The 11,235-nt window shown below is 35.1% G+C and overlaps 1 protein-coding gene across 13 annotated transcripts in view; it reads left to right on the forward strand.

Moving 5' to 3' along the window:
- The window catches only part of AGFG1 (ArfGAP with FG repeats 1), a 70,308-nt gene extending 59,370 nt beyond the window's left edge, over window positions 1-10,938 (forward strand). For 5 of the 13 annotated variants that reach the window (XM_074364423.1, XM_074364432.1, XM_074364429.1 and 2 more), the window contains 4 exons: window positions 795-842; window positions 2,682-2,840; window positions 3,807-3,898; window positions 4,468-10,938. In XM_074364423.1, coding sequence (XP_074220524.1) covers window positions 795-842; window positions 2,682-2,840; window positions 3,807-3,898; window positions 4,468-4,527 — 359 coding nt within the window. In that variant the 3' untranslated portion in view covers window positions 4,528-10,938. The remainder of the gene's footprint in view (window positions 1-794; window positions 843-2,681; window positions 2,841-3,806; window positions 3,899-4,467) is intronic. The other 8 variants (XM_074364426.1, XM_074364433.1, XM_074364430.1 and 5 more) reach the window with 5 other exon arrangements.
- The last annotated feature ends 297 nt before the right edge of the window (window positions 10,939-11,235 follow it).

The raw sequence follows: 11,235 nt of genomic DNA on the forward strand, positions 1-11,235 counted from the left end.
CAGTTGGTTAATTTTGCTAATTTAAAATGCATAGGCATAATTTAGAAACAGTCGCACTGCAGATCGCTAAAACAGACATAAGACAGTTCTAGTACTTAACAACCTAAGTTTGCTTTCTATTAATTACATTCATTTATATGTAACCTGTCTGACCCCAGGCATGCCAGGTAAGATCTGCACAAGATGTATTTTTCTTCTCTCTCTCTTCTCAGCCGTAATGTTTTAAACTGACAGTGCTGCTCACGTTTCTGGTGAGCTACACTGAATAATCTCCCCTTCGTGATACGTAATTAGTTCACTTGAGTTATCGTTACGCATTTCTGGTTAATGTATGGAGTTGTAAATAAAACAAACACTGTTTAGGTACTTCCTCCAGGATTTGGCTTTTTAGACGTTCAAGGTAGATACTAGATCATTTTAGATGATCCTCTGAATTTTTGAATGTAACTCGTGAGGCCTAGAAAAGTCTTTTTATTGATACAGTTGTATCTTCACATGAAAAAAAGGTGACATTTATTTAACAGGTAGACTTCATAAATGTTTCTTCATTTGATGCTTGTTTTTCTGGTATTACTCTAATCTCCCGTTTATTTCAAACAGTGTAAATATTAGTGTCATGAATATAGTTGAAATAAAAAGACTGTGGATGTGTTTTTATTACATATTTTTATGCTACCCACTTTGTAATAGTACATTTTAATTTTAGAACTTTTCAATGAAACAAATCTACTTTTATTTTGACAATGGTTATTCATAAGTTAATTGACATTGGTCTCTCTGTGGCTTTCCGTAAGGCCTTTCTGGAGCAATGCATTCTCAAGTGTTTCCTCACGCTCATTTTGGTAGGTGGCCACAGCTGATCCCTAGATTTGTGTGGCGATTTGTCTACCTGCTTGTGGAAGCTTCTGCTAGTGTTCTGGATCCCTGCATGTGGAATTAAGTTTTTCCATGTTTTAAAATGGAGTGGGCATGGATATGTGGCATTGGGAATACATTGTATTAAAGTTACATGAAAATCTTGTGGTGATTTATGTTTTAATGCTGAAAAGCTATTGTATTGCTTACACATGGTCACATTAGAATGTTAATAGCTTTTTCGATTATTTTTCTTAAGTTTGAATTCATAGTACTTTGAGTGACACCTTTTCAATGTACCAAACCATTTGACCACATTATTCCATGGAGTTTGGTTTTGCTTAACTGTATCCAACTTTTGCTTTTTAGTGCTTTCTTAAAAAGCTGTTTGTCAGCCATGTCAGTGCCTGTTGTCTGTTACGAAGCCCTCCTGTTCCTTTGCAGTGTGCTTATTAGTCTAATTCACTTGCTTCCCAGTGGCTTATTTCCCCTTTTCTCTTATCAATAATAAAAAGTAGTATTTAAAACTTGACAGTTTAACTAGGTCCTTTGAGGAAAATTGCACTGTTTTAAAAATTAAGATTATGAAGATTACTTTGGGCAACATCTATAACATGATTTTTTTTAATAAAAGATAATTCTTTGTAGCTTTTTTAGTATTAATTTCTGTGCCTTTAATCAGTGATCAAATTGGTAAATTTTTTTAAATCAGGAAATTCAGTGAATTATGTTTTTTGATAGCATCATGCTGAAAATGTCTCACTTTGTAATTACTAGTACTCTGTATTAAAAGCAACATTATTGGCTCTTAGTTCACTGAGGCCTTTCCTGGAACATACCGTTGGAAGGTTCTGTTTTGAATCTTTACTAGCAATAAGTAATACGTTGTTCTACTTTATGTTTTATATAATGTGAATTAGTTCATAAAGTAATTCGTAAATGGGGGAGTGACAGCAGCATACTGTATATGTAGCTCTAGTTCACACATGAATTTCCCCAACTTGTGAGTCAATGCTTTATTCCATCAGTAGTGGCTGGACATAGTGAGCCATGGAGCAGTACTATATTGGACACAGTGTCGTTTACCCTGCATTCTTTGTCTTTTCTAAGAATGCTTATTTCACTTCCTTTACAATCTTTGAGTAGCTTGCCCCAATTTCTGTAACTCATCAGTCCTAACCTTCTTTTTACCCCTAATCCAAAGCAGTCTTCATTTACTTTCCAAAAAAGTAATAGTAGTTCGTATATTATAAATTGTACTACTGTTTTCCTTAGGATCCTTACCCCTTTTTTTAATTTGGTTACAAAGCTGCATAGGTTTTCTGTGGCCTGCCTCTAACCCTATTTCTCCTATAAGTATTGTTATTTTTAGTGAACTATTTTGCAGAGGTTTTACATTTTTTTCCAGGAACACATATATTACATTATAGCAGACAGTTCACTAGATACAATGAAATATTTGACTATTTACTGTGGGCAGTAGAACAAAACGTAAAAATGCATACGCTAGTATACATGTGAATTGCCTGATGATGGGCTTGAAGAGTAGACTGCTGCTTTGACACAAACTTTAATTACTTAGAGAAATTTCCTTGTGATTTCAAATAGTTTCATTCTGATCATTGGGTTTAAGGAGAACAAATTTTATAAATTATGTTTAAATGTATGGTGCTAAAACTTACTACAAAGTTTGTTGGAGTTTTGGAATTTAAAATACATCTCAACTGTTTTTCAAGGTAGATGATACCTATTGTATAATGTTGAGTATGAGCAATAAAACCTACCCTTCTGTATGTAAGTGACCAGCCTTTCTTTTCTCCTGTCAGCAGCGACCTTTGGCACTGCGTCAATGAGCATGCCGGCAGGGTTCGGTACTCCCGCTCCCTATAGTCTTCCCACCAGCTTTAGCGGCAGCTTCCAGCAGCCTGCCTTCCCAGCCCAGGCGGCTTTCCCTCAGCAGACAGCTTTTTCTCAACAGCCCAATGGTAAGACCTAACATTGGCTATCTGTAAGTGAACTTTAGGTATCCTTTATGTATCATTAAGTTACCTGTTTGGGCTGAAAGGCTTATCTAAAGAATGCTGTAGCATTACGTGTTGAATGTTTATTACCACACACACACAGAAGCTTTTGATTATTTGGGCCTCAGAAAATTGAGTGATATAGTAAGCTTTTGTGACTAGATTACAGATTTAGGCGAAATCAGAGACTAAATAGCACCTTCTTTCTCAGAATCTCCAGTGTCTTTCTTACTAATTTATCTTCTGTGTTGTAATATGCCTCTTGATGTTAAAAGGAAACTTTATAGAGTGTGTGTTTTACATCAGAGAATCTATTGTTTCTGCTATTTTGTAAAAGTTTTTTTTTTAAGTGACAGACTAATTTTCTGAATAGGTAACTGTTGTGGTTAGTTTATTACTTGTTTTTAGGAAGATTCACTAGAGACCAGTTTTTGTTATTTTGTTTGTTTTTGCCCATTTTGCTCATTTGCCAAAGTTTGAAGTCCCTGGATTTGAACATTATTCTTGAATTACAGTTAACACATTTTCTTTTTAAAAGTGATTTAAAAATGTTTGGAAATATGGTCCACGACAGAGCCATAATGACAAAACATTTCCTAAGGAGTACTGTGATGTTCGTATAGAAACCATTGTGTTGTCTTCACAGCCCCTCTCAGTCACAAGCTCATCTCTTAGTTAAATCCTTTGTCAGCAGTTTACGTAGCTGAGACAAACTGGAATGAATCATTTCTGGAGAGTTACTGTAAGCTCTTTTAAGACGTGCCACTGGAAGTTTGCTATTTGAAAGGGCATGAGACCCAACAAGCTAAGAGTGATGTTTTATTATTGTTACCCTGGTAGGAATTTCTCTGAAACTCATTATGAAGCTTTATAAGCAGCAGATCGTCTCTTAAAGGTATGGGTTATAATTGGTGGTTCTGTTTTAATAAGGTGCAGGTTTTGCAGCATTTGGACAAAGCAAGCCAGTGGTAACCCCTTTTGGTCAAGTTGCAGCTGCTGGAGTGTCTAGTAATCCTTTTATGGTAAGTGAGGTGTAAGCTGTTGCATCGTTTTCAGATTGGGAGGAGCAGGATATGATTCCTCCTAGATGCTCTTTGGTAGTCGAGTGATGGATCGTACAAACTGAGGTAGCCATTGTGCATGGTCCCTTTTTGACTTACGGAAACACACGTTAATCAGTTGCAGATCAAAGCATTGATAGTAAATAAGCTATTTTATACATGAAATGTATCTGCTTTCTTGTTGAAATAATGCTTTATGAAAGGCTGTAGATTTAGTGAACAATGTGAAAAAGGGATGTTAAGTCAGGTTTGGTTTGAATCATAAATGCATTTTTTAGGGCCAAGTCCATTCTTAGAATCTATTAGGAGCATGTAAAATAATGGCTCTAAAAGGCACAGCACAGTGCCTGATACCTATAGCTTTATTACAGTATGTTGCTAATGACAATAATGAATAAATATCATTGTCAATAATCATAGAATCTTTAAGTATTAAATAAAATTTAATTAAATGACATTTAATATCATATTTCCCCCACACACTGCTCTTATTTGTCTGTTTGTTTATTTTGTCTTATGTTTTCCTTTAGACTGGTGCACCAACAGGACAATTTCCAACAGGAAGCTCATCAACCAATCCTTTCTTATAGCCTTATACAGACACTTAAATGGGACGAACTTTTACGTGGTCACATTACATCTCTCCGCCTCTTGCACTGTTGTCTTGTTTCACTGATCTTAGCTTTAAACACAAGAGAAGTCTTTAAAAAGCCTGCATTGTGCATTAAACACCAGGTAATATGTGCAGAACAGAGGGCTCCAGTAACAACTTTTAACCTGTGAATTGGCAAAAAAAAAAGAAGAAGAAGAAAGTAGCGGTATCATGTATATTACAAATTGGCTAATATTAAGTTATTGCAGATACCACATTCATTATGCTGCAGTACTGTACATATTTTTCTTAGAAATTAGCTATTTGTGCATATCAGTATTTGTAACTTTAACACATTGTTATGTGAGAAATGTTACTGGGGAAATAGATCAGCCACTTTTAAGGTGCTGTCATATATCTTGGAATGAATGACCTAAAATCACTTTAACCATTGCTACTGGAAAGTTACAAAGTCAAAATTGGAAGGTTTTATTCATTCTTGAATTTTTCCTTTCTAAAGAGCTCTTCTATTTATACATGCCTAAATTCTTTAAAAATGTAGAGGGATACCTGTCTGCATAATGAAGCTGATCATGTTTTGCTACAGTTTGCAGGTGAAAAAAATAAATATTAGAAAATATGCTATTGTTTTTGTGTTCTTGCTGCAATGCCTTTACCAAAGTGGCCTTAAATATGAGTAGTGAATTGAGAACATCTTGAATTCTTAAATTAGAATTTCAGAAGACTTCTAGTGACTAACTTTTATGTCTAAAAGAGAAAATTTTATAAAAAGGCCATGTAGAAAATTTATTAAAACTACTATGACTGCTATATTCAGGAATATGTCAGTGGTAAAGCATTTAAATGTAGCTTGTTAGATTCACCATAATCCTTCTAATTTCTTTGCAACTTCTTAATTTTGTGAAAATTTGTATATATGAAGAATTTGCATGTATGTGTATTTACAAATTTTTTTTAAGTATCTTGAATTCTCAGACTGCAAAAGGCTTATTTTAACTTGATTTTTTTTTTTTTAAATATTGTCTTTGAATGTATTGGAAGCAGACATGCGTTAACTGTGACATGATTGCACCTCAATTTTTTTTCCTTTGGACAAGCTGATGTTAATAGGACATTTGTTTATGTTCATTTCTGGGGGGAAAGAAACTGGAACCCAGTGTTATCTTATAGTATACTTTGAAAAGGCAGTGATACTAATGTTTAGTTATATCTTTATGTTAATATTCAAATGAATTTGTTTAAATATTTATATGATGCCTCATTCATCCAGTGATAATCTAGCAATCTTATCAAAACAGAACACAACTGAGAAACTTGTAATAGTCTTTAAAAAAATGCCTTTGAGCAGCCCACATTAAGTCACAAAGTTTGTATGTTAGAGCTCATGCATTTGTTCTTATGTGAAATTCTGATGAATAGGTTTCCCAGCCCATAGCTGATTAGCAGTTCAGAAATGATGGCTTGAAAGGAGGGAGTTAGAAAAATCTGTGAAGAGCATACACTGTTGAAGACCAGTTAGTGTAGGCACAGCCCGCCCAGCCTAGAGGACATCACTATTACATCATCTTCTGATAGTTGTCTATTACTGTAACTCTGTGTCATCAAGAAAAGGTGAAATCACATATATAAATATGTGATACATGTTTGGAAAGTTTTGTTAGAATGACGAAAACTGTGTTTAAAGCTTCGGTATTAAAAGAGGTGAACATGAGTTTCCTCAAACATCATGCATTCATGTTGAGTACCTTTTCCAGTGGTGACTACATGAGTTATTTTCATACTATATTAAAATCTGTGTCGAGTTTTAGACTTGTTAAAACATTGTTCATTGCATATCTGGCTGAATGTATGGTTGTCTGAACTGTTCTGATAAGCAAGAAGACTGGGAAATTTCTGCCCCTTTTCTGAGCAGTATGTCTCTTCTGTTAGAATTAAATGAATGCTGCAAAGGTTTGGGTGTGTGTTGATGTATACTTGAATTGTCTCTGCATTTTGGGGTCTCCTTTCAGACTCCTTCTCATAGAGGGAATACTTAAGAAATGTCTTTGAATTTTTATGTTTTAGATTGTATTGGGTCCCAATTAACTCATGTACAAAGTTATGCTATACAGTTGTAGGCTGTTACCCAATCAACCTACCAGGCTTTCCATCTAAGAAATAAGTAAATTAAATGGTTATTATTAAAATAATTTTAAAGACTATTTTTTTCTGGGTAAATCTTGAAGTTTGTAATTAAGTGGGAACTCTTATTGACTTTAAATGAGTGCTTATAAAATCAAAATGTTAGCGTAAAAAGTGATTCAGCTTTAATGTGGATTTAAATCTTCTGTTAGACTTTTGTATCAGATTTGCTTCTGGTCTTATATAGACCATCAGAATTGTGTTGAGTGCTGAAGAGGAGAAAATACTCAAAGGTGACAAGAATGAAGACTCAAGTTCCTGACGTACTGGCTGAATCTGATCTTCTCTCCTGTGTTTGCTCAGGAAAGAAAATTGTCTTTTCTTTTAGGGTGGCAGACTTTACTGATATAGTTTAAAGGCATGTTTTACTCTCATTTTTGTGAAAATAGAGATTAGGTAATCATTTTCTTCCATAAAATAATTCTTTCTGTAAATTTGAAGAAGCATCTCAGTGCTCCCTTTACTTGTGAGGTGCCCCTCCTCCCCTGGCTGGCGCAGTGCCTGTCCGTTGGAAAAATGGAGAGATAGTGGCTGCTTTCACCCTGTCACAGTACCCGGGGTTCTGAAACATTCTGGTCTCAGGACCATCAACTCTTAAATTATTGAGGATCCCTAAGGAGCTTTTGTTTATGTAACTTATATTTATCAGAACTTGCTATGTTGGAAATTAATAAGACATATTTATAAAACATGCTTATTCATTTAAATATAACAGTAATAAACTCATTATATGTTAACATAAATACCATTTTGGATGACAACTGTTTTCCAAAAACAGTTACTTAGAATGCCGTTATTGTACATTTTGCACATCTCTTTAGTGCCTGGCTTAATAGAAGCAGTGGGATTCTCATACTGTTTTCACATTGCAGTTCTTTTTGTATCATATGGCCTGTGGGCACTGGAAAAGCCCACTGTGCACTTGTGAAACCATGAGTGAAGCAGACATACAACATTTCAGTAGTAGTATGAAAATAGTTTTGACCTTGGGTTCGGGGGACCCTTAAGGGTCTTCAGACCACACACTGAGAACCACTGCATTACACTTTAAATTTCTGTGTTTCTGGAACAACAATGTTTAGTTGTAGGGCAAACATCCTACTCCCTAAACTTCTAAGTGTTTTTGTTGGCTTAGTGGGGAAAATTCCAGTTGAAATTGCAAACTTAATTTCAACATTGTTTTCTGGGTTTTCCTCCTTCTATTTTTATTTGAAAGCTTTTCAATAATGATGAAATTGGTGAATATCTCCTTTTTTTTTAAAAAGGATATTGCGAGTTCTGACTTGGTGTTTATTTTGGAATCATTTACTATTCTGACCACTTAGAAATGGTGTAATTGTTTTGTGGGAACTATCAAATAGCTATTTTTAAAAAACCACCTTGCTGAAGAAAAGTTTGAAATGAAGAATAGTTTATTTCTCCCATGTTTATAGTTAAAGAATTTTAGCTCTGTTTGTGTATGTATACTCACACACACACACATACATTTTTAAAAATAAAAGTTGGATTTCTCTAACAAAAATCACTATCCTCCAGGAAGTCAGCTATAATTATAGGACTGTGTTTACTTAAGAAAGAGGTTTGCAAGCCTCCCCTCTCTCCCCACATGGCTTTTAATGCCTTGTCCATTTTTAGGGGAGCACTTCTTGTTGCTTCTCTTTTAAACAAAATGTTTTAAAATTCTCTTGAAGACATAGTGAGTATTTGAAAAGTAGTTTACAGTAAGTAGGCACCACAAGCTGTGGCTTTGTCACTGTTACTTTGGCACACTGAAACGGTGCCATCCCCAGGCAGGCGTGGGCCTTGCTGCTTGGGCCTGTTTGTCCATACGTTTGCGCTCCTGTCCCTAACTTGTGTTCAGCGGCGCTTACCTTGTCTTTGGCCTCCTCTTGCAGTGTCAGACTTGTATCAGAAATTACCCTCTAGGGGACCTTATGAAGGGGTTTTTTTAAAAGTAATGACTTCACAGTAACATGGTGGTATTATGGGATGTGGGTTTATTTAACTCTTTCAGTATGTCAGAAGCTTGCTACGTGCTTTCCATGTGTTATATAGCCCTTCAAGTGGACTCAGACTTTAAGGATGAAAGAAGCAAGGTGTAGGCCAACGACAGAGCTTTTGCTCTGGGGAGCACATATTTTATTGTTGGATTAAAATGTGCCATTTATGTGCAAGATAATTTTAAAATCTTAAGAAATTCCAAGAAAGTTGCTTTCTTCTATATCTTATATTCCATAATGTAACCATTTTTAATTTGGGTTCCATTCATAATTTGATGGAATCAGTAAGTATTCTCTAGGATTTAAGCTTTACTAGTAAATCAGTGGGGTAATTAGTGAATCAGGTTTTAAACTAAAGAGACAGCTGACGTATCACAGTGACTTCTGTTTTGTGAAACGGTCCAACTTTTAAATTAGCCTGTTGTATTGAATTTATCCTCATTAGTTTTTCTTTGTCTATTTTAACACATAGTATGTCATTTAGTAAAGTTCTTGTTATGTATTTGAACAAATGAATATATGACCGAGATGTAATCCAGTGTTGTGCTGGTGAATGTTTTTCTCTCATGAAAAAGTGCCCTGTTTTGTAGTGTTTACGGACATTTGTAGTATAAATACTCTCACCATGGCTGATTTCACCTACCAGTCTGATGTTATTAAACTTGAAGTTAGAAAGAGCGAGTCACCGGTCTCTTTGCAGGCTAACTCCAGCACAGCACTGATGATGTAATTCCACAACCCAGTTCATTGAATTTATTGGTTATTTGGTGATTGTATCCAGTATTTGAAGAACCTTTTGGTTTTTGCTGTTAACTCAGCCAGAATTGGGACACTAGTTTATTTCTAGAAGTGTTCTGGGCACCGAGGTATTTAATTTGGAAAGACCCAAATATTGTGAACCCTGGTTTTAAAAAGTCCAGTTATTGCTTGTGCTAATGTAGAGGTTGCACATTCATGGCATATACTCTGAATTCTATCTGCAGTTGTGTTTTGTTTGACCATTGCAGTGTTTTAAAAACTTGAATTTTGTGTAGTTTGAAGGGTGTCCATACTCTCAAGGTAGCCACTAGCTTACCATTCCCAATTGTATGAGCCTCAAGTGTTCAGATGCGTTCTAAGTTCTTTGAATTGGCCTTGGCCAATCTGAGTAGGCACAGAAGGGCTCTTACGCCACTTTTACCTGTTCTGATTTTGGAGTCCTGTAAGGACTTAAATTTATGATGATATTTTCTGGTGAAGACTTTTGCCAAAAATGTATTTCCTTTCCTGATAGCCTCTGTGCGGTCTGCATATTTTATGCCAGTGGATAAGAATTCATATGTTTAGCTGTATTTTTGAAATCTGTGCTTGTTCAACTCACACAGCTCTGGAGTTTACTGAAAACAGAGGGCAGTGGTTGAGGCTTCTGTAACAAGGAAAAGTGATCTTGGATGAATTATTTTAATTGGTGATTCAGATGCCCATTGATTAATTTCTTAATTGGTTCTTTGGAATTTTGAATAGATGTTATCCAAGTTAGTTTTAAACAATGAGAGTTAATTTTAAACTGAATTCTCAACATTTCCCCTCATTCTTGAGTTGGAGGGACAGAAGCAGCAGACACCCCAGGAGCCTTCTAATTTTGACTAAATGACCATGAAGTAGAAGGTAGCAAAGGGTTGTGAATTGATGTTATACAGTGTTTCATCGAATGCTGTGGGTACAATCAGGTTTTTTAAAGACTTTAAAGGTTTTTTTATATGTTACCATAAGATAATAACATGTTTATGATTTTTAAAATCATGCAATATACAAAGGGTATAAAGTGAAAAAGTATGTCTCCTTCCTGTGACTTGATTCCCACATCCCAGGGAAATGTAGTTTCTTGTATTCTTGTATCATCTTTCAGAAATGTTAGCATTTATTTTATATACCTCTCTCTATATATATATGTACGCCTCTCGCTGTCCTCCCTTATTTTAAATGTATGGTTTTGTAACTTGGTTCTCTTTGTTTAACGTGGTTTATCTTTCCATATTACCACATCCAGCTCTAACTCATTATCTTAATGGCTCCAAGATTTCATTATATGGATCTCCCTTTTAAAGAATATGTTTATAGATTTTTTCTACTAAAAACATTGTTAAAATGAGAATATCCTTTTGCATATATGAAGGTTAGTCTTGATTCTGCTTGACTGTAAACTCAATAAAATAGACATCATTGAATTTTGACTCTCACCTGCTGATTCAGTATGATCTTATGCTCCCATTAGGAAATTCTTCCATTTAAGGAAGGAAAAATATCCCTCAGATTGACTGTCTTAAAATAAGATATTTGAAAAATCCTGTGCTTTTTAACTGAACTGTGAAGGCATTCAGTTAGTTCATTGAAAGATTGCACAAGTTCCCATCTATTTTGCACCTTAATTTTTCATGACCGTTGGAGCTTCTAAAAGTGCATTTTGGGACTGTTTTCTATTACTACTTGGTATCGTGCCTTTCCTTGTCTCCATTAGTTTAGGA

Source organism: Camelus bactrianus, chromosome 5, assembly GCF_048773025.1.
Source record: "Camelus bactrianus isolate YW-2024 breed Bactrian camel chromosome 5, ASM4877302v1, whole genome shotgun sequence".
Classification (NCBI taxonomy): Eukaryota; Metazoa; Chordata; class Mammalia; order Artiodactyla; family Camelidae; genus Camelus; species Camelus bactrianus.